This window comes from Podarcis liolepis (genome assembly GCF_965112155.1).
Source record: "Podarcis liolepis genome assembly, chromosome: 15".
Classification (NCBI taxonomy): Eukaryota; Metazoa; Chordata; class Lepidosauria; order Squamata; family Lacertidae; genus Podarcis; species Podarcis liolepis.
Window position 1 is genome coordinate 15,761,439 of NC_139566.1, and position 22,859 is coordinate 15,784,297.

General features: G+C 47.8%; 1 protein-coding gene across 2 annotated transcripts; it reads left to right on the plus strand.

Moving 5' to 3' along the window:
• Positions 1-1,009: 1,009 nt before the first annotated feature.
• LOC310694639 (solute carrier family 22 member 6-A-like) lies at positions 1,010-20,530 on the plus strand. 2 transcript variants are annotated; one of them, XM_083477939.1, is made up of 10 exons: positions 1,013-1,753; positions 5,348-5,451; positions 5,903-6,057; positions 10,916-11,084; positions 12,466-12,589; positions 14,110-14,225; positions 15,756-15,970; positions 17,189-17,297; positions 18,617-18,820; positions 19,984-20,530. In XM_083477939.1, the coding sequence occupies exons 1-10, from the start codon at positions 1,337-1,339 to the stop codon at positions 20,078-20,080; spliced, it is 1,710 nt and encodes a 569-aa protein (XP_083334065.1). In that variant the 5' UTR covers positions 1,013-1,336; the 3' UTR covers positions 20,081-20,530. The 2 variants fall into 2 exon arrangements, with proteins under 2 accessions (XP_083334066.1, XP_083334065.1); XM_083477940.1 differs by lacking the exon at positions 19,984-20,530 and having other exon boundaries at positions 1,010-1,753; positions 18,597-18,766.
• The last annotated feature ends 2,329 nt before the right edge of the window (positions 20,531-22,859 follow it).

The window sequence follows — 22,859 nt, forward strand, 5'->3', positions numbered from 1 at the left end:
AGGTTGCAGGAGCATTTTTAGCCTGGGGGCTACATTACCCCCTGGGCTAGTTTCTGGCTGATATCTGCACATACACACACTCCCCTTAAATTGATACGGCCACACCAAATTTGAAGGCCTCACATGCTCATAAACTTCCCTTATTTGTGCAGCTCCCGTTTATTTCACTGAGTCACGCGTGATAAGAATTTGGCACTGTTCCCCACGTGGGCCCTTTGTGACACTGGTGCAAGCAGCTGCCTCACCTGGGCTGCCTCTTGGCAGCTTTCCATCCTCACACAGCTCTTTCCCAGGCAGAAAGGGGCAAAATCATAAAGCGCTCTGTGTAGCTCAAAAGCTTGCACACACACCAATCGGAGCCTGATGGGGGAATATAGGAAATGTCCTTCTGCTGAGTCAGAGCCAATGGTCCATGGAGCTCCCTACTGTCCATACTGACTGGCAGCAGCCCTCTGGGTTTTTGGACAGGTAATCTCCCCCAGTGCTACCCAGAGGTGCTGGGGATCGAACTCTGGACCTTCTGCCTGCTGCAACAGAGATGCTCTACCACAGAGCCACTTCCCACTGCCTGATGAGAACAATCATTCTCTCCAGTGCTGTGCCATCCTGCCTTTGTCATTCCAGGGCAGGCGATCTCCAGCGGTCCGCTTTTTAAGATTATGAGCACGGAACAAGAAACAAAAAACGATGCTTCCTGTAGCCAAGAGAACACAGCCAGCTCCCCCTCTTTCCTTTCTCCACACGCCTCCCCCCCCCAAAAAAAAACCTAATACTTGTTCCATGCAACACCCTGCCCCACATTTACTGAATGCCTTCATTTTCTCCTCCTTCCTATCCCTTTTGGACTAATCCTTCAAAGCCTCATTAGAACTTTGACCCAAGTAAAGTGATTAGGGCTTGCATAATCCCATGGAGAAGAGAACAACCCCCCTTTTCTGAAACCTAGCCCCATTGGTTCCCCCCTCAAGGCTATGGCACACACACACACACAGGGGAAAAAAGGGACTCATAAACACCCCATGCAGTTTACAGCCTGTGTGAGGAACAGTCTTGGAGGGATGACTTGAGTTCACAAAACAGGTTGCTGGAAATGTGTTTTTTATTTCCCCTGCCAGGCCGGCCTGCGATGTTTTCAGCTGCGGCCAAGATGGGGGCCGTCACAGCTTTGCCTTGAGAAAGATCCTGACCCTGAATTAGCAAGAGGAAACTTCTTCCAGCAAGGGTGGGAAGGGTTTGCCTGGGGCTGGCATGCGTTCCGGAGATCCCGGCCACAAAAGATCGCTCCTGAGCCCGGCCACTCAGTCGTCCCCCTTCAAACGTTCCTCCCTCTTCCACCATGGCGTTTGCTGACCTACTTGAGAAGATCGGGGGCATGGGCCGCTTCCAGGTCCTGCAGGTGGCCTTGCTGGTCACTCCTGTCTTGCTGGTTGCCAGCCACAACCTGATGCAGAACTTCTCCGCCGCCATCCCGGACCACCACTGCCGGATCCGGCTGACCGGCAACGCCACCAACCCTGGCCATGCAAACAGAACTACTCAAAAGCCAGGGGTGGAGGAGGACCTCCTGTGGATCTACATCCCCAAAGACGTGGCCGGGAAACCGGAGAAGTGTCGCCGGTTTGTTACACCCCGCTGGCACCTTCTCAATTCCAGTGCCGATGACAGCCAGAATGTGACACAGGTGGACACGGAGCCGTGCTATGATGGGTGGATCTATGACAACAGCGTTTTTGTCAACACTATCATCATGGAGGTGAGAGGGCCTGGGCGGCAGGTCGGGTGGGGGTCAGGCTGCCACGGCATTCCACATGGGTTCCATGTGCAGTGATGTTTCATAGGGGATTGCTTTTCAAGGCAAGCATTTAATAAATGACTTGCACCACATCCTCCTGCAGCCCCATGGTGTCTGGGACTGGTGGGGATTGTAGTCCTGGGGGCCACAGTCCCCCCCCCAGCTCAGTCTCTGCTAATTGGAGACATCCGAGGGCCAAGGCGGACATGGCGTTGAATGTGTCTTTGCATTTGATGGGCAGGTCTTTTCTCCCACTAGAACTAGCTGCTAATTATCAGGATCTGTGGCAGGGAGAATTTAACTATCTCCTAGCCCAGGGGTCAGCAAACTTTTTCAGCAGGGGGCCGGTCCACTGTCCCTCAGACCTTGTGGGGGGCTGACTATATTTTGAAAAGAAAAAGGGGGGGGATGAATGAATTCCTATGCCCCAAAAATAACCCAGAGATGCATTTTAAATAAAAGGACACATTCTACTAATGTAAAAACATGTTGATTCCCAGACCGTCCGTGGGCCAGATTTAGAAGGTGAATGGGCCGGATCTGGCCCCTGGGCCTTAGTTTGCATACCCATATCCTAGCCCATTGTGCTGGTAAGGAAAATTTGGGCGCTGAAAGTGGCTAGTGGCCTTTTTGGGGAGTGTGCCAAACCTCAGAACAGACCTCTCTTCTCTCTTGCCTGGTTCAAGGCTGCAAGCCTGTTCCTCATCAGCCTGGGCCCAAGCAGACAGGGCGTGGCAAGGCTTGGAGGAGCAGCTGGCCCTCACAGGCTCCTAATCAGGGACCCCAGTGAAGGCACGGGGGAGAAAGCCGATTCTGTTCGTATTTATAATTGAGCCTGCCAACTTTGCACATCCCAGAGCAACGTGCAAACTGAATCACAGCCACCATCCTTTGAATGGTGCGCTTCTCTGAATTTTACAGTAAAATTCTCCAGACATGCAACCTGCACACAAATACATATATCCTCGAGTAAGTTGCATATAAAATTATATACACTTGTGAAGATTGTATGCAAAAATGTAGGGAACGTTGTTTTGCAAAAACGTGTATACTAGGCAAAACTTCACAGAAAGATTTGTATATGTGAATCAATAATACAGTGGTACTTCAGGTTAAAAACTTAATTCATCCTGGAGGTCCGTTCTTAACCTGAAACTGTTCTTAACCTGAAGCACCACTTTAGCTAATGGGGCCTTCCACTGCTGCCGCCGCGCCGCTGCTGCACAATTTCTGTTCTCATCCTGAAGCAAAGTTCTTAACCCAAGGTATTATTTCTGGGTTAGCGGAGTCTGTAACCTAAAGTGTCTGTAACCAAAGGTATCACTGTATTGGGAGAAATTCGCACCAAATTGCTGATGAATATTCAGGAGGACTATTTTTTAAAAAATTGCAACCTGGCATGGAAATACGGAGAACTGTACTTAAGATTGGAGGGCTGGGGGCTAGGCTGCTTTTAAAAGGGGGAGGGGCGTATTCAGTATAGGTAGCAAATACAATCACCATCATGCTTTATATCTTATTTTGCTTGGCTACTGAAATCCTGCCACCATCAGTTGCTAACTACAAGAGCAAAGTGAAACTGCCACAGTCAGCAGCAGTCTACCTCTGATCACCAGAGGCCAGGGAATAACAGTGGAAGAGGGCTATTGCGTGCATGTTTGGCTTGTGGGCTTTCCATAGGCACTTTGGCTGTCCAGCGTTGGAAGTAGGTTACTAGGCCAGATGTATATTACTGCTGTCTTTCAGCAGGACACTTGCTTTCATGCTGCAGGGAACAGCCACATTGACTGCCAAAGCGTAGGAAGGTTAATGTTTCAAATGATTTGATGCACACTGATGTTTTCTGTGCATGCCATCTGCCTGTTTTTCATGTAGTAATTCTTTTTATATGTATATATAAAAGGTTAACGTGGCAAAAAAGGTAAAATGTACTAAAGCAGCAGCAACGCTGTGTTTCAGTTAACCATTTTTCTCACAGCTTAATTCAACGAGCAAGAGGAAGGGGGTGTGATATCAGCTAACAGCATGCAGAAAATTCCACTGAGGAGGGGGAAGCATGGGAGGTCAGAAGTTGACAACCTTTTTAGGCCTTTGGGCACATTTGGATTTTTGAGCAAGTGCCACAGGCATTGGTTGCTCTCATCACTGCTCCCCCCCCCACTCCACCAAATCAGCACCTGCCTACTTTGTTTTTCCAAAGGATCAGGGCAAAAGTCCCATCCAGCAGAATTGACCAGAGCTTTGAAAAACACATAGAGCTGAAAGCGGAAGTGAGAAAGAGCGTCACTCTTTCAACTTCCTCCTTTAGCTCTCTGTGCTTTTCGACAGAGAAATGGATAGTGGTCCTCACCACCTCATCACCGCAGAGGCGGGGTGGGGTCTTCTCCAGAGAGAAGACCTCAGAGGTGCTATAGTGCCCACAAGTGCCAAGTTGGCACCCCCTGCTGCAGACCCAGAGATCATCAACTACAGTGGTACCTCGGGTTACATACGCTTCAGGTTACAGACTCCGCTAACCCAGAAATAGTACCTCGGGTTAAGGACTTTGCTTCAGGATGAGAACAGAAACTGTGCTCCGGCGGACGCAGCAGCAGCAGCAGGAGGCCCCATTAGCTAAAGTGGTGCTTCAGGTTAAGAACAGTTTCAGGTTAAGAACGGACCTCCAGAACAAATAAAGTTCTTAACCCGAGGTACCACTGTACAGCAGAATCCTGCAAGCACACAACTCTGTGTGAGGCTCTCTCCTTTCAAACAGAATCTCAGCACTATGAGGTCTGACCAGCTGCTGGGAGGGGGGCCTCAGCATCAGCCCCACCTCCCCCCCCCCAGATGATTGGCACTGTCACTGCTAGCTCTCTATTTGACAATATTCACATCACATTCTTTTGTGCTCACACAGACCCAGTGGCGTAGCGTGGGTTGTCCGCACCCGGGGCAAAGCAAGTAATTTGCGCCCCCTAACCCGTGGATTTGCGCCCCCTAACCCGTGGATTTGCGCCCCCTAACCCTAACCCCCAGATGTTGCGCCTGGTGCGCCCGGCCCCCCCTGCACCCCCCACGCTACGCCACTGCACAGACCACATCCAGATGGGCAGCGGGGTGTGTGCTGAGGCATGCCTCCACACTCTGGGCGGCTTCCAACACATAAAAACATATCACCAAACATTAAAAACCTCCAGTTACAGGGCTGCCATCAGATGTCTTCTAAAAGTCGTGTAGTAGCTTAGATCAGGTGTGGGAAGCTTGTCAGGCCCTCTGGGTATTGTTGGACTACAGTTCCCATAATCCCTGACCACTGACCATGCTGGCTGGGGCTGATGGGAGTTGGGAATTCAACAATATCAGAGATGGCATCAGATTCCCCAGACCTGCTTTAGACCTCCCACCACCCAGTTCTCCTCTAGGGGGCGACACACTGAACCACACCTCCCCCTAGTGGTAGGATGTTATACCTACTGCATTTAACCGACTGACACAGGTGGATTGTGATTCCTCTTCTTGTGCGAAAGGGTTGCTTTGCCTACATTTTAAACCTCTTCCATTCTATCCATGCAGTGGGATTTGGTGTGTAACCTGCGGACCCGGAGACAGATGGCACAGTCCATTTACATGGGGGGAGTTCTGGTGGGCGCTCTCGTGTTTGGGAGCTTAGCTGACAGGTGGGTATCTGTGGTTGTTCAATATATCTGCTCAGGGGTGGAGAAACTCAGGTGAACCAACTCAGGTGGAGGAGGGGAACAGATGAAGACGTGAACTGCTGCCTCAATTAGGCTTGACGAAACGCTGGCCTCAGCAGCACTGTTCCCGCAAAGGGGCATTGTGGGAAATCAAACTGGCAGGCCGTTTCCCATCCAAGTACTAACCAGGCCTGACCCTGCTTAGCTTCCGAGATCAGACAAGATCGGGTGTGTTCAGGGTAGTATGGCCGTAGACAGGCCATTTCCAAAATCAGTTGCTAGCATCCAGGAAACCTGCAGCTTGAGAAGCACCTTGCTAGACTCTGCCCCCCCCCCCATAAAAAAGAATCTGGCACCAGTCCTGCTGTTAGTATTCAGATTGTTGGTACTGTAGCAATGGCAATATATTCATGCAGTGTGTCCTGTGTTGCAGATTTGGGCGCAAGCCAGTTTTAAGCTGGTCCTACCTGCAGATGGCCATTGGAGGACTGTGCACCGCTTTCTCCCCGAATCTCACAGCCTACTGCGTCTTCCGCTTCCTGGTCGGCATGTCGTACTCTGGGATTGTCCTGAACTGCATGTCCTTAGGTAAGCGTCGCAAGGCCCAGTCCGATGAGGCCAGTTGAGCACCATTAGCTCAGAGTCCCAGCGATGGCGGAGAAACTGGTTCGGCCTGCATTTTGAAGCAAGCCATCCCAATTCTTGGGTGCCTGGATTAGAAAGCATCTATCAATTCGATGATGCACCTTTCCAAATTTTGCAAAGGAATTTTTGGTTCTAAAAAATGCGCATTTTGCAGGAAATGCGCCAAAAAGAAAAGAAAAGGTAAATGCATTTATTAAAACACGCACACAAACCTAGAGTGGAAGTGATTGCATGTATGCAAACTCACACAGAATGGAAACAGCCAAATTCATCCATTCCCTAGCTGGGACAGGGTAGATGGAATGGTACAAATTAGAAATTTCATAAGATTTCAGAATTTGATTGTGGACCTTGCGAATTTTGTTCAAATTTGTGGGTTGATGCCAATTAAGCTTTATTCAGAGTAGACACGTTACTATTAATGGTCCTACGTTAGTCATGTCTATTCATTTCAGTGGGTGAACTCTGAGTAGGTCTTCCATTAAATGCAACCCTCCATTTTTAAATGCAACTTTAAGGCCACTTTGGATGGAATTCAACTTTGTGCTAGTTCCATCAAGGAAGCATTTCTGTTTGCCAGGTGGAACAATCTCGACCCTCTTCTGCCAATGTGCTGATCTTGGGGTTCTCCTGATCCTCCCGAGCAGATTTGGGGAGGGGAGGCCAGTTGCAGAGGTTTCCACTAGTGCAGCAACATCGTTGGATCGGCCCTTTCAATCTTGTTTCATGATTTTAAGGCTATGATGTTCAGCACCAGCTAGGTAAATTCAATTCCTCCACACCAGAGGTAGGGAACCTTATTCTGCCCGAGGGTCAAGTTCTTCCATGAGCCACCTACCAGGGGCTGTCTGCCAGTGTGGGATAGGGACCAGAGGACCAGTGAAGCAACAGGTGAGTCTCTTACCTTTGCACAACAGACTGCATTCCAGCATTCCAGCCACACAAAAACCAGAGGTTTCTACACACAAACATCCCTCTCCCTATCCTTCACCCAGGCAAGCAAAGAGGCATTATCAGAGTTCAAGGGCACAATTCAGCCTGGCAAAAGCATTCAAGCAGGGTGCAAAGCAGGAACAGTGAGGGGTGTGGCCTGGAGAGGGGGTGTGGCCTAGAGGACTGAGGGTAAGATAGAGAGGCCTGGAGGGCCACATTTGGCCCCAGGCTTAAAATTCCCCAGCCCACTATGCTATTAGCTTTAATCACTGAATCATAGACTCACTGAGGGTCACTATGGGTCACAATTACAGAAGGGGAGAAATTCAATTTTGTTTCTAATTATTATATAATTATGAAAAAAGCTACCAAATCCTCATTTTAAAAAATCTAATACATGAACCAAAGTATCCTTCTAAACAAGCACTCTTCCGAATTTTGTGGTCCAGTTCTCCAACCAACGTGCACAACAATGGACCCTAAAAGCTATGTGTATCAGTCAAAAGTGTGTACAAAACCGTGTATGTTAAGAGAAATTCATACTGAAACGCTGCTGAATATTTATGAGGGCTTCAAATGCAAACACTCACACAAACTGATGTGGAAATGTGGAGAACCGAGCATGAACGTGGAAACATGAGGAACTGAGAGAAACTGCCATCATCCTCAGCCACTGGCCATACTTGCAGGGGCTGATGGGAGTTGTAGTTCAGCAACTCTGGAGGGCCAAAGGTTTCCCACACCTGCTTAGACCCTCACCCAAGCCACTAGGAAGGAGAATCAGGGAACTCTGCAAACTTCCTTAGAATCACCTGGCTGTGTTTGGGAAGAACCTTGAATCTGGAGCAAACTAGCTGTTATTGCAGCTAGTGTTATATGTCTCTAAGGGCTAGTAATCAAGCTTCTGCATTTTGCAAAATCTGGGTGTCTTCAAGGGAGGGTCCACACAGAATGCATTACAGTAGTCTATCTTGGAGATTATCACTGTGGCCAGACTGTTCAGGAACAGCCGTAGATGGCAAATCCAGCAAAGCTCATGAATGGTGGTCCTAGGACTCCTAGCCATCAAAGCCACTGGTCCTCCAGTGACAATGTTGAAACCAGGAGCACACCCCACCCCCAGACTATGAGGCTGCACCTTCAAGGGTAGCTCAATGCCATCCAGAACAGGCCTCTTATCTAATTCCTGGTCTTGGGCACTACTCACCCACAGGGCCTCCATCTTGTAAGCATTCAGTCTCAGCTCATTGGCCCTCACCCATCCCACCACTAAAATCCAGCCACTGGGCCAATGGCTTCACTTGATTCAGACACCAATGAGTAATAATAATAAATAATAATGAAATTTTTTTTATACCCCGCCCTTCCCGGTTCAGAAAACCGGGCTCAGGGTGGCTAACAACAAATTTAAAACACTTAATTGTGATACACCAAAAAACTGTATAAAAGTGTGAATAACAATAAATTCAAAGTTCTACAACCAATTTAGGGGGAAATCTATCCAATAAACATTAGGTGATCACCAGGGCTAGCTGGCTAAATTAGTCCTATTTGGGCCAGCAAGGAGGCCAGGGGAGAATTAGCTGTGGGATCCCAGAGCAGGTAATCTTCATAAAAAGGGGAGGGGGAGGGAAGGAAGGGGAATAAAAGATAGGCTAAATTAAAATTGAAAGCCAGGCGGAATAGCTCTGTCTTACAGGCCCTGCGGAAGGAGGTTAAATCCTGCAGGGCACTGGTCTCATGGGACAGAGCATTCCACCAGGTCGGAGCCATCACTGAGAAGGCCCTGGTAGAGGATAATCTGACCTCTAAACTATGATTATTCATGGACCTTAAGGTCCTCTGTGGGGCATACCAGGAGAGGCGGTCCCATAAATAGAGCTTTGGTGTCCATCACCTTGGCTCTTTCTTCCCCTCAGCACTGCCCCTGCCCGCCTTTCCTCTGAGGTGCTCAAGTTGGTGCACAATTCAGGGATGGGCAGAAGATAGATTGGGATCGATTAATAGGCCTCTGGGTGGTTTGCAGTGGGTGGACCAGCAGTTCTGATTCCCAGCAGTTCGAACAAAGAGCAGCAGATGTTTTTCTCCAGAATTAGTTTGCTGAAAGAGTATGCTTGGAGGAAAACCAGGAGTGGATTTTTATGTAAAATGACTTGGAAGTTTGGTTCTGAACTTAGCCTGTGTTCAAAAAAACACCCTGTTCCTTTATTCTGCATGACTGAGATACTGCTTTGTACCTGGCTCCTGGCTTGGGGTTGTAGCTAAACAATGAACAAAGTCGGTTCCACAATTCTGAGCCTTCCCCGTATTGGTATACATGGTTTTCCCCCATTTTATCCTCACAACAACCCTGTGAACAAGTCTAAGAGATGGTGACTAACTGGGTGTCACCTGGTAAGCTTCAGTGGTGAGTGGGGATTTGAACCCAGAACTCCCTGGTCCTGTTTCTACACTTGTCTAACCACTGCTGGCTCTCTTGTAAGAGAATTAACCATCTGAAAAGTTGTCAAAGAATTTCAGCAATGACTATCCTGGAAAACATTGTTCCATTTCTACCCTAAGCCCAAATGTGAAGATCCTTCTCCCTGTTTCCCCCACCCCCACAAAAACTCGGGGGGGGGGTAGGTTAGAGAGAGGGGAGACTGAATCAGGCTCACCCATTGAGCCTCATGGTTGTCTCTACCCACTGAATCACACTGCCCCTTGCTCTGTAATTCCAAACATTTCCGCTCACAGACTTAGAGGCTGGTGCTTTTAACACCTGCAAGACAGGTCGCTATGTAACGGGTGCAGCTTTTACTCCAGTGTGGAAATGGAGCAGTGGCTGAAGCTAGACCTGTTGGATTTCTGCCTGCCAAACAGCTGCGGGAGGTGCAGGGGAAAGCTTGCTTTTGCATGGTGGCATGTGGAAGAGTGTTTTCGTGTTTGCATTTTCTTGCATTCCTGACTCCATTAGCTGTGTTTTGCCCTCAGCATGTTGCTGAGCTGTACAAATATTTATCCCCCTGGTTTGGCATACCTGGCTCTCATTTGCTTTATCACACGCAGAGAGGAGAGGCGCAAAGGGTGGGTGGGTCACATGATGTGGAAACATTGGAGACGGATTGTGGGGGGAGAGAAATGCCAGGCTTGTTTGGTCATATGGGAATAATTAATGCAAAACAATATCTCATTTGATCTGCCCTGTGCTAGATTTGCCAACTGACCAGAAAAACACACAACCTGGCCTGCTCTTCTGCTCCTTAACATCAGCTTGACAAGGTGCAGAAGGGAGCAGAGAAGGTTTTTTATGGGATGAAGAAAAAGCAGCATTCTCAGCTTGTAATATCTGCAGAACCAGTCACTGTTAAAAGTAGAGGAGCAGAGGGCAGGAAGAGAGTTGGCAACCCTTGCTGCACCCCTACTTTAATAAACATGCAAAGAATAATCATATAATTCTATGATTCCTATCTTCCTAGTTAGATCAGCCCTTTATCCAGAAACACAAAGACTAGAATCTTACTTTATTTTTATGAAAAGGACCATAGCTCCGTAGCAGAGCATCTCTGCAGAAGGCCCCAGGTTCATTCGCCGATGGCATCTCCAGCTAGAGGTGGGAGAGGCTCCTTGTCTGAAACCCTGGGCAGACTCTGCCACTCAGTGTAGACAGCGCTGAGATGTATGAATCCCTGTAGAAAATATATGTGTGTTGTAACACTGTGACACCAGAGGGCGCTGTAGAGCTGAAATTAGAACTGAATGAATTTTTACATTGTGAGCTGTAAAACGTTTTTTCCAGATCATTTGCAGAGCGTTTTTTATAGCTGTGTAGATGCAGCCCCTGTTGCTATATAATGATTGATCTTCGCTCTCTCTGTGTTTCCTTTAGTCCTCGAGTGGGTACCAACCAAAGTGCGCACGATTGCTGGGACTGTGGTGGGATATTCTGCAACCACCGGGCAAATCATCCTTCCTGGACTGGCCTACGCCCTCCCGGACTGGCGTTGGCTCCAGTTCGCTGTTTCAGTGCCCTTTCTCGCCTTCTTTGTCTACTCCTGGTGAGCACACATCATCCCTTTGCAGAAAACACCCTTAATTAAACCCTTAAACCCTAGAGAGCAGCCAGGGTCTCACCCAACAGCTCCTGTGATTTTTGCCATGAATTGCTGCTATGCGAGCATTTGGCTAAATGGCTCGTTCACACGGCAGTCCTGCTACAAGCAGGGCTGGTCCACCCAGGGGCATCTTGCCCACAGACGTTAGTGGCGCAGGGCACCGGGGCGCCAGATTTTGGAGGGCACCACAGGCTGAGTGTCCAGGAGGGAGAGTCAGTCAGGGCTCGCTCCCTTCCCAGCTCTGGGGCAGCCCACTCCTCTCCTCTCAGCCACCCATCAGAACACACTGCTTCCGACTCAGGGAAGCCTCTTTGCGTCCCCTCCCGCCGGGGCTGCCTAGGTGCCTGGCAGGTGCAATCGGGGGTGGGTGCAGGGCAGGCATGTCTCTCCCACCCCTCTCTGGCCTCGTCACTGCCTGCACGCCTCCCTGGGGAGTCTGTGAGCAGAGCAGAGAAGCACCCAGCGGCGTAGCGTGAGTTCTCAGCACCCGGGGCAACGCAAGTAATTTGCGCCCCCTAACCCGGGGCAAGGCAAGTAATTTGCGCCCCCCCCTAACCCGCGAGTTGCCGCTGGCTCTGCCGCCCAAACGACGCCGCTTGCCCGGAGGAGGAGGGGGGCAGAGAGGCGAGGAAAATGCAACTGCCCAGCAGCTGCAGCAGCACCGGCGGAGGCGGGGCTGTGAAGAGGGGCTGCCTGGCGCGTCCTCCGCGGCGAGCGCTGAGAGCCGCTGCCTGCCGGGCGCCTTCAGCCCGGACGCGCGCACAGCTCGGCGGTTCCGCGAGACATGCGGCTCCGCTACAGCCTGCGCCCGAGGCTCTTCAGCGACTCCGGAGGCAGCGAGCGCGCCCCCCCAGATGTTGCGCCCGGTGCGGCCGGCACCCCTGGCACCCCCCACGCTACGCCACTGGAAGCACCCTGTGCAATCCTGGCACTAAGAGAGAATGGGGCAGCCGGCAAGCCACCTGACCTGCTTGCTGGCACTCCTGTTGCGCGGACTTCTCCAGATGGGGGCAGGTAAGGGGCACCGGGCGCTTAGAGGGAGGCAGCGCGGGAGGCCATCTGGGCTACGATCCGGGTATCTCTTACCTACATGCAGCGCCGAGCAAGCGTTGGACCACATGATGTAAACGAGCCAGACCGAAGTCCCCGCCCCCTTAAGAAAGGTCAACAACTCTGGGAAACGGGGGGGACGGGACCAGAGAGATATTTGCACCACGGCGCTGGATATGCTTAAGGCAGAAAGCAGAAGTTGCCCGGGGCACTGGTCCTACTGTGATTGTGTCTCCAACAGTTTGAGATTTGACTTTTTTTAAACCCTGCCTAGGTGGTTTGCAGAATCCGCACGGTGGTTAATACTCTCGAACCGACTGGAACAGGCTGTGAAAGTTCTTAAGAGGGTAGCGCAGATCAACAGGAAAATGGAAGAGGGAGAGAAACTCAGCACAGAGGTACAAAGATGAATTGAGGTTGTTGATGCAACCAAATTCACAATCAAGGAGTGCGCACATTCTGTGAATCCGTGTCTGTTATGTTGGCTGGATTTGTTGCTGTTTTTTTAATGTGAATCTTTGAATTTTGAAATATTCGAATGTGACTCAATTTGGAGGCACCTTTAGGGAAAACACAATACAGTCGTACCTTGGATCTCAAACGCCTTGGCTCCAGAACAATCGAAACCCAGAAGTGAGTGTTCTGATTTTCTTTTGGAAGCCAAAAGTCTGGCAGGGCTTCTGCGGCTTCCGATTCGCTGCAGGAGCTTCCTGCAGCCAATCGGAAGCCACGCTTTGGTTTCCAAATATTTTGGAAGTCGAACGGACTTCCGGAACGGATTCCATTTCACTTCCAAGGTACGAATGTATTAACATATTGGGGTGGGGACACACACACCATATGAAAACACTTCCTTGCCAACATTAGTATCAGCATTATTTATATATTACATCTATCTGTCACTTTATACAAGAGATAAAGTCTCAAAGTGACCTGACAAAATGAAATAAAACAAATAAAAGCAAGTTAGAACCAGAAAGAAATTAAACAAACAATAGAAAATGCTCAGTGGTCTAGCTAGGCCAATATTGTCTACACTGACTGGCAGCTTCCCTCCATGGTTTCAGAGACGAGGTTTCTCACAGTCCTTTCTGGAAATGCCAGGGAAGGAACCAGGGACATTTTGCATGCAGGGCATCTGCCACTGAGCTTACAAACTCACCTGTCCATCACCTGACATTGCATGATGACACGCACAGGACAGGTAAAGCAACAGTTTCAAATAGCACCAAATGCATGCTGCAAAGGCAATGGAGCATTTCTTTGCAGCTGCAGCTTAAATTCAGCAAGGAAAGGTGCCAATTTAAAAAGGGAAGGAGCGTTCCTTTACAGTTCAAGGTGGGAACCTGATATCATATGATGCCAGGTGACAGATGGGTGCACAGCTTGGCCCACTGCTCAAAGTGGTCCACCCATTCCTGCCCGCCCCCCACCCGAAGCTTTGCAACAACCCTAACAGATAGGCAACATTCTACTTAAACGCCTCCAGCACAGGATTTCTGGGCATGTTCTAAACTCTATCTTTCTCTCCTTTTCAGCTGAGTACATGTGTATTTACTGGAGTGCACATATTTTAAAAACTGTGAACCCAACATTCTCCATCTTTGCAAGTGGGAGTCATTCCCTGTACTCCTAGAGTTTGGTGGTTACGTGCCGCTTCTTAGGGAGTATTGCACTATGTGACACACGGACAATCCCAAGCAGGTTTGGTGACTCTTCAGAAACTCAAGAGATAGGACTGGTGAAGGTTGTCAGTCACCCAAGGCCAATGGCAGACTTCCTGAGGTCCTTTAGGCTCTGCTGCCAGTGCCTCTGCCAGCCTTTGCCTTCATTCTTTCCTTAACTCGGGGCAGTCCAGGAAAGCTTCTGCATCAGTGACGAGTAAGATCAACCATTTGTTCTCCTTTTCTTCCTGTAGGTCTTAAAAGCTAGCATGCAGAAAGAATTGTCTCTGACACGATCATCCTACACAGCCGTCAGCTTAGTTCGTACACCCACCGTGCGCCGGATCTCCTGTTGTATTTCCAGTGTCTGGTACGCTTTGACCGTTACTTTTCATCCCTCCGCTCCTAAAATTCAAATACTCTCACCAGGGCTAGAAACTTGGTTTTAAGATTCTTTTCAAAATGCAACACTAAAATCATCAAGAGGCTGAATTCCTAATTACTAAATTTTAGGACTCCAATGCTTTAAAGGTAAAGGGACCCCTGACCGACTCTGGGGTTGCAGCGCTCATCTTGCTTTACTGGCCGTAGGAGCCAGCGTTTGTCCGCAGACAGCTTCCAAGTCATGTGGCCAGCATGACTAAGCCGCTTATGGCGAACCAGAGCAGCACACAGAAACACTGTTTACCTTCCCGCCGGAGCGGTACCTATTTATCTACTTGCACATTGACATCCTTTCGAACTTCTAGGTTGGCAGGAGCAGGGACCGAGCAACGGGAGCTCACCCCATCACAGGGATTCAAACCGCCGACCTTCTGATCGGCAAGTCCTAGGCTCTGTGGTTTAACCCACAGCGCCACCCGTGTCCCCATAGTAGTAGTAGTACATTATTTTTAACCTAACTGCTTACAAAGCTATGGCTGTCACACACTTTCTCTCCAGTTTCCTTTTTCCAATATAATTTTTTAATTTAATTTCCAATTCCCCCCCAAAAAAAGTTTTCAAATTGAATAGTTACATTGTTTCATGTATTGACTTCCCACCCCCACCTCCAGAGTGTTTTTGTTCAACCCCTTTTTCTACTGCATTACTGTATATATCAAAACTTTCTCTCCAGTTTCATATCCACTGTGAGATAAGTGTACATTGTCTAAAACCAAAACAAATGATCTCCTCCTCCCCCCCGCCCCCGTTCCAGAACAGTTGCTTTAGTCCTATGAAAAATTATGTAGATTAAATGGATTAAATGTTACGGCTCATAGAGTTAAACCAATACTTCGATCCTTTAGAAGACAAGTTTATCCCCAAATCAGATGATATATTTGTGCCACATATATAAAAAAGAAGAGTTTAGAAAGAAGGTACAGTCATACCTTGGTTGTCAAATGCCTTGGTACTCGGACGTTTTGGCTCCTGAACGGCGCAAACCCAGAAGTGAGTGTTAAGGTTTGCAAATGTTTTTCAGAAGCCAAACATCCGTCGCGGCTTCCGCTGCTTCTGATTGAGTGCAGGAAGCTCCTACAGCCAATCGGAAGCCATGCTTTGGTTTTTGAACCGTTTTGGGAGTCAAATGGGCTCCTGGAACGAATTAAGTTCAACAACCAAGGTTGTATTTGGTGTTTGTAGCATCTTTTCCAGGGCAGGTTGTATCTCAGGGCTATGGAGTGATGAACAGTGTGAGTGATGCAAGATTACGTCCTGCTGGAATCTCGTTGCATTCTGTCAAATTGGTAACAAGCAAAATCCACACAGCTCTCAGCTCCAAAAGCCATTACTTTGTGTCAGAAGTAATGGCTTTTGGAGCTGAGAGATGTGTGGATTTTGCTACCCACCACAACCAGAACCTGCACATCCCTTGCCTTTCTTTCTGTGCCATCTCCTTTTTACACCCCATTTCCAGGTTTGCCACTAGTTTTGCTTACTACGGCCTCGTCATGGACCTCCAGAACTTTGGCTTCAGCATCTACCTGATCCAGGTGGCATTTGGCAGCATCGACATCCCGGCCAAGCTGGGGGCCGCCATCGGGATGAGCTACATCGGACGGAGAACCACACTGGCCTCTTCTGTCATCCTGGCTGGCTTAGCCATCCTGGCCAATATATTTGTGCCCCAAGGTAAGCTGATGTCAGGCAGAAGTGGTGAAAGTCATCGCTGCTTGGCTCTGTGCATAGCCACCACTTGCACCCGTTGCTCTGAAAATCAGTCCCATGAGGTGGTTTGGCACTTAGTTGGTAAATCCCCTCTTCTCTTTTATATTGCTACAGTCACCGGATAGCTTTCCTTTGTTAGGGTTGCTTGTTGGTTAATCCATCAGACTGACTCTGGTAGACGCTTCCTTGATGGGAACAATTGGATGGGAGAGCTTTCTGGAATACTTAAAATGTGAGGTTTACTCACATTGAAGTCTTGCCAGGATTCAAGAGATGCCATGATAAAAAATAGACAGGCAATAATCCTTAAATGTTAAAAATGTCAATAGTCCAGTTCAAAATGGAGATTGCTCTCTGGAGGACAGCAAAGAAATGTCTTCCCACATTGAAGGTAGGAAAAATAATAAATAATAAATAAATCTGTATTTGTACCCCGCCCACCCTGGCCGGAGCCGGGCTCAGGGCAGCTAACATCATAAAACTAACACAGTATACAGTGGTACCTTGGGTTAAGTACTTAATTCATTCCGGAAGTCCGTTCTTAACCTGAAACTGTTCTTAACCTGAAGCACTACTTTAGCTAATGGGGCCTCCTGCTGCCGCCGCGCCGCTGGAACCCGATTTCTGTTCTTATCCTGAAGCAAAGTTCTTAACCTGAAGCACTATTTCTGGGTTAGCGGAGTGTGTAACCTGAAGCGTATGTAACCCGAGGTACCACTGTACAATGAAAGAATGGGTGTTAATCTAGAGAGTTTCAGCAACTCAGAAATAATTTCAAATCAGCAGAATTCACAGCGCAGTCCCATGCATGTTTACTCAAAATTCCCACTATATTCAATGGGACTTATTCCCAGATAAGTGAGCCTGGGATCTCAGCCTAAGGCTGCAAACCAATATAGAATTATCTGAGAGTAGAAAAAGAATGTGTAGTGACAGGAAGAAGTATAAATAGCATTTTCTGTTGTTCTCCTTCCCGCAACAAATGTCTAGAGGCTATGACATTGTAGAGTCCCCTGTTGGTGACTATCTATCCACCATGCTTTCTGTGATTTAGCTGCAGATCCCCCTGCAGTTCCCTGGACTTGTTGGTAGCTAGGAAAAATAAAATAACCATCAAGGTGTAAGGGATGGAAAACTCACCATAACCCCATATGTGTCTCCTGACTCTCTTTTCCACACAAGATCTATACGCCTTGAGGACCTCCCTGGCAGTGCTTGGAAAAGGATGCTTGGCTTCATCCTTTAATTGCCTCTATCTCTACACAGGCGAGCTCTACCCAACCGTGATCAGGTAAGTCTGCACCTCGGACTATCACCTCCCCTTTAGATTATATGGAACAACTGGCAACATTTGAGAAAAATTGGAGCCGGTGGGCTTCTTATCGCTAGAGTATGATATCTCTTTTGCCCAACATGTCACAGAAATAATTGCCTGGTCAGTAGCAAAGCTCATTAAGAATATGCTTGTTACCTGGATGCCCCATGAGCAAGGTGCCTATTTGCATGTGAGAAAGAGAGATCAGAGATATCAAAGACCACAAACATTCACTTAATGCTGTCTCATATAATTTAGGAGCACAGGAGGCTGTCTTACAGTGAGTTAGTCCCATAGGGACTAAATGTCCAACCACAAAAATCATAGCAGATTTGACTTCTTCACACCCAAAAACATATTTCTAAGGCCCCTCACTGAAGAAATTTGCAAAAATTAAGCTTCACACCCCCTAAAATGGCACAACTTATTGGCAGTGGTGTAGCGTGGGTTGCCAGCGATCAGGGCCACACCAAAGGGGTGGATGGAAGGGAGGGAAACAGACAAACTGTGCTTGCGATCCACATCACCCAGGGGATCATAGCTGCCAAGATAAGAAAAGAAGAGTTGCCCCATTGTCTGGAGAGGTCACTTCCTGATTTGCATGGAGAAGCTGTTTTCAACAAAGCCCAGCAACGGAAGTGCGAAGCTGTATTGAGGCAGCACCGGGTGTTGACATTTTACACCCCTAACAATTTTGTGCCTGGGGCAACCGCCCCTGTGCCCCCCATGCTACACCGCTGCCTATTGGTCCAGCTAGCTCAGTATCGCCTTATGCTGACCAGAAATATCTCTCTAGGGCAGCGGTTCTCGACCTGTGGGTCCCCAGATGTCGTTGGACTACAACTCCCATCATTCCTGAACTCTGGCTTTGCTAGCTAGGGGTGATGGGAGCTGTAGTTCAACAACATCTGGGGAATTCACAGGTTGAGAAAGGCTGCTCTAGGGTTTCTGGCAGGGGTCTCTCTCTCTTTCCTAACCCTCCTTGGAGATGTCAAGGATTGAACCTGAGACCTTTGGCATACAAAGCAGATGTTCTGCTGCTAAATTGCAGCCTTTAATGCTCATTGGTGCCTGTTCAGACATTCAGCCCAAAGAAGCAACTTGTGGCTCAGCCCCCAAAGCAGCTTCTCTGAATAATCAAGTCCCACAAAAAATACCCCCCCCAAAAAAAGACTCCCAGATCTTGGTTCCCTTTTTCTGATTTGTTTACTTGTTTAAAGAACCAAGATAAACCAACATTTTGTTTTTTACCATTTTATGGTTTCTCCTTTAAAGGTTGTTTTCTACACTTGCAGACAGACCGGGATGGGGCTAGGAAGCACCCTGGCTCGTGTGGGGGGCATAGTGGCGCCGATGGTAAAAATAACCGGGGAATATTTTCCATACCTCCCACCTCTCATATACGGGACAGCCCCAATTCTGTCTGGGATTGCCGCTTTCCTCCTGCCAGAGACACGCAACAGGCCGCTCTCAGATACCATCGAAGAAGTTGAAAGTGGGTGAGTCCCTGTTTGTGGCCTCCTGGAAAGGCATGGCCAGGGGGAAACTTTCGCAAGTCTCCATTCATGAGTCCACACACATCCCATCTTCGCATTTCTCCGCCATTTAAAAAAAAAAAATTAACAAAAAGCACAATTTGTATTTATAAATGCATGTTTTTGAGCCTGTTTCCTCACAAAATTTTATGCATTTCTAAATATATGCTTTATTCCAAAGTGGACATTTCCTAATACATTTGAATTTTGTTAAAGAAATTTCTTTATATGCCTCCAAGCGACTTACAGAAGGAAGTAAACCATGCCATGCACAGGCTGTCATACGTGTGGAGGAAAACCTTCACACGTTGCAGAGATTCCAAAAAATAGACCAGAGGCAATAGTATTTCATCCAGCAGAGCTTTACTGGATGCAATGTAATGGTCACTAATCCAGTACATTCAGGATTGGCACTGTCCACAAGAAACTCAGTTGCAGCACTTACAAAAACTTATAACACGACTGAAACTTAACTCTAAGCATAATATGTACAGAACACCACACCAGAAGGAAGAGAGAAAGATAAAGTAACACCCAGGCTCCTTTTGGCCTGTATTTATAGTCAGCATGACCTTAATTGAAAGACATAAGAGAACCAGTTCAAACCAGCTTCCCAGAAGGTATAACCCAAACAATCATGACCCTTCTGCCTGTTTCTCTCACACAGAGAAGCTTCCAGTAGCTTCTAGAATCCTCTTGTATTAATCAGAATAGGAAAGATCTCCACGCATTAGATCAATACTTTCTGCACTAAGAAATGCAACTGACACAGGCAACTCCCCATTTATGCACGGTCAAGGCATGCGTGGACCATGACAGCATGCATTGCCACATACACGGAAGTGGCATGAAAAGGGGCAAAAACGGCCCGTTTGATTCTGGCTGCAGATCCATTTGACTCAACTTTGCAGAAAATTCACATTTGCTCATTTATGTGGAGTGATGCAAATTAAAGCTGACTTTCAGAGGGAAAGCTGCCATATAAGGAAAGTAAAATAAAAATAAAATTGAGTTGAAAGGGAGGGGGTGGGGAGGAGCAGGAGATCCTGGTCCAAATCTATGGCCCCTGCAGTCTGCAGCTGCCTTGAGATGCCCTGACAATGTCTTACCTTTTTATCCCCCAACAGACAGGTGCCAGAGCAACATCTCCCTACCAAGGACCATGAGCAGGTTTTGCTGCAGAAGGTGGGCCCGGAGATGCCCCAGGAACCTGGACTGTGCTAGGATGGGGGCAGAGGAAGCCGCTGGCCATCTGCTGGGAATCGCCATGCCTTGAGCATCCTCTGGAGGGAGGGAGGAGGGAGGAGGGAGCATCAGAAATTGACATGAATGGACCAAATAAAACAAAGAATCAATTGCAGCACATCTCTCTCTGGGCACAGGCAGAAGATCAGGCCGAGCCTTTTTGCTTGTGGCAAAACAATGCAGAAACCGGCATTTGGGGTGCAAAATTCCAGATGTTCTTGCATGGGCATAGCCAGCATTTATGTGAGGGGGGCAGGAACACCCACCTGTCATCACCCTCTCTGGCTCTGTCTAGCAGATTCGGAACGAAACGTCTCAACAACAGTTGTTTTAAATTACTTTATTTTCACCCCAAGTGCTCAGAAAAAAAATCTGTAAAAATATTCAGTCATTTGAAAACTGGGAAGCTAAATAAAAAAATTAACATCAGGGAGTAGCTTTCATGTCGTTGTCAAGTATATTTTGGAAAATTACAAAGAACATGCCTTTTTTCATCTTGTTTGTTTGTTTGTTTAATTAAACTAAAACAAGTTTTCTTGGATTTGCTGAAAACCTTTTCAGCACTTCCTTCTCAAATTCCTATTTTCCAATGCAGTTTTTCTGTGCACACTCAGAAAGCACATCTCCCCTGCCATCAATGACCTTAGCTGGGTCTTTGCTCTCCGCAAGGTACTGAATGACCGCTCTATAGTACAAGTTGTGCATGGCTGAGCAAGACCTTTTTTTTGTAGTAGGTTCAAAGACGCCCATGGGTTCTTGGCTTTTGTTTTAAACAGAAAAGCAGCAAGTTCCTAGCCCCACTATGAAGGCAGGGAGTTCAAGTACCTGGGGCCAATGCCTGGTGCTCACAAAAGTGACCTGGGGGAAACAGAGATGTTATTTGGTGTCCTTTTTTGTCATTTCTCTGTGAAGGCATGCCACCCACCTCCATGCACAGTTTGAGGGATCAGGGCTTCCACCTGCTCTGGGGCTGGTCAAGCAGGTGATGGTCATGACAACATCACAAATTTTGCTGACTTGTAGTCCTGCAAAGGTGGTCAAGGTCGGTGAACAGAAAAATCTAAGCTGTCTCAACAAACCTGCAAGGTTGAAGGGGGAAGGCAAGGGATTGAAGCTTGCGGTGTAGGGGCAAGACCTTAATTTCCAGAGCTGTAAATTTGAGTCAATTAATCAGCAGAACCAAAGGAAACCTGTTCAGAGATTAAAAGGGCACGCAGTTTAACTGGGCAGCCACTTTAAAACATTTTTTTTTAAATCTCAAAGCTGGCACCAGCAGTGGGCAGGGTTGGGCATATCTCAGGACCCAGAGGGGGTTGGGCAATGCCACTCGGGACCTCTGCCACCATCCTCCCTACCAGGGAACACAGATGCATAAAAACTGCCAGGCCGTCAGCATCCAGCTCCCCACGGTGGACATTCGTTACTAATTCCCAAGTTGCAATGAACAGAAACAGTTGTGGGCTATGCGTACATTCTTAACCTGTGACCTCCACTTGTTGTTGGACTACAACCACCAGTTTCCTCACATCCTGATAATACTAAACCACAGCTGGGTCATTTGGTACCACTGAATGTTGGGAGATTCAGGGCTAGCAGTGATTTCTGCATTGCAGGGGGTTGAACCAGCTGATCCTTTGGGTCTCTCCCAAATCTACAATTCTAAGACTCTACAACTCCCATCACCCCTGAACATTGGCAAGAAGAAGAAGAAGAGGAGGAGGAGTTTGGATTTGATATCCCGCCTTTCACTCCCCTTAAGGAGTCTCAAAGCGGCTAACAATCTCCTTTCCCTTCGTCCCCCACAACAAACACTCTGTGAGGTGAGTGAGGCTGAGAGACTTCAGAGAAGTGTGACTGGCCCAAGATCACCCAGCAGCTGCATGTGGAGGAGCAGGGAAGCGAACCCGGTTCACCAGATTACGAGTCCACCGCTCTGAACCACTACTCCACACTGGCAATGCTGGGGCTGGAGGAAGCTGAAGACTACTATTGGACTACTAGGCTAGTCCAATCTAGTAGCCCAATAATCAGGCTGGTTTGCTGAAAAATGAAGATCAAGCTACATTCTCAAACGTCTACACCAACCATTGGCTAAATCTCTCATCCACAGAGGAGACTGGAAGTGCTGCAACATTCAGATATTTTACTCTGGACCATGAGTAGGGAACGGATGGTTCAATCAATTTCAGCTTTTCTCAGTACCTCATTCCCTGTCCCCCTATCTCACATCCTGTTCTTCACATTGCTGCAGTGATTTGCAATTTTTGTTTTTAATGCTCATGAAGATTCGTCAGCATTTTAGTGCAAATTTCTCCCAATAATGTTTCTGTGTGCAGTTTTGACTAATATGCACTTTTATACCAAGCAATCTTCTCCTAACGTAATACCTTTTTGGGTGTGATTTTTTACCCATGCGTGCATTTTTTAATGCACACAGTCCCCCTAATATGTGCATTTTTGCACACATGGTTGAGTTGGAGAAGTGTGTTGCAAAATTCAGAGACGTGTGGAATTTGAAGTATAGTTGTGCTTTCAGGTCAGAAATGTGTGCATTGCATAGTTCCTCATTAAAATGCAAGCAAAATCAAGCCGCTGTCCCCCCCCCCCAATTGCTAACCATGAGAAATCAAACCTTAAAACTCCCTTCTTTCTTCCACCAATAACTTTATACAAAGGCAGAAAGGCTAGGAAAAATTGCTTTGGTGAAAATAAAAGAAAGCGGAGCTTTTCTGCCTGCCAAATTGGGGGTTCCATCCAG

Coding starts and splice junctions, on each gene's coding strand:
- LOC310694639 (XM_083477939.1), top strand. CDS start 1,337: ATGGCGTTTGCTGACCTACTTGAGAAGATCGGGGGCATGGGCCGCTTC. Junction 14,226..15,755: donor TGTTGTATTTCCAGTGTCTG/GTACGCTTTGAC, acceptor CCCCATTTCCAG/GTTTGCCACTAGTTTTGCTT. Junction 17,298..18,616: donor CTCTACCCAACCGTGATCAG/GTAAGTCTGCAC, acceptor CTACACTTGCAG/ACAGACCGGGATGGGGCTAG.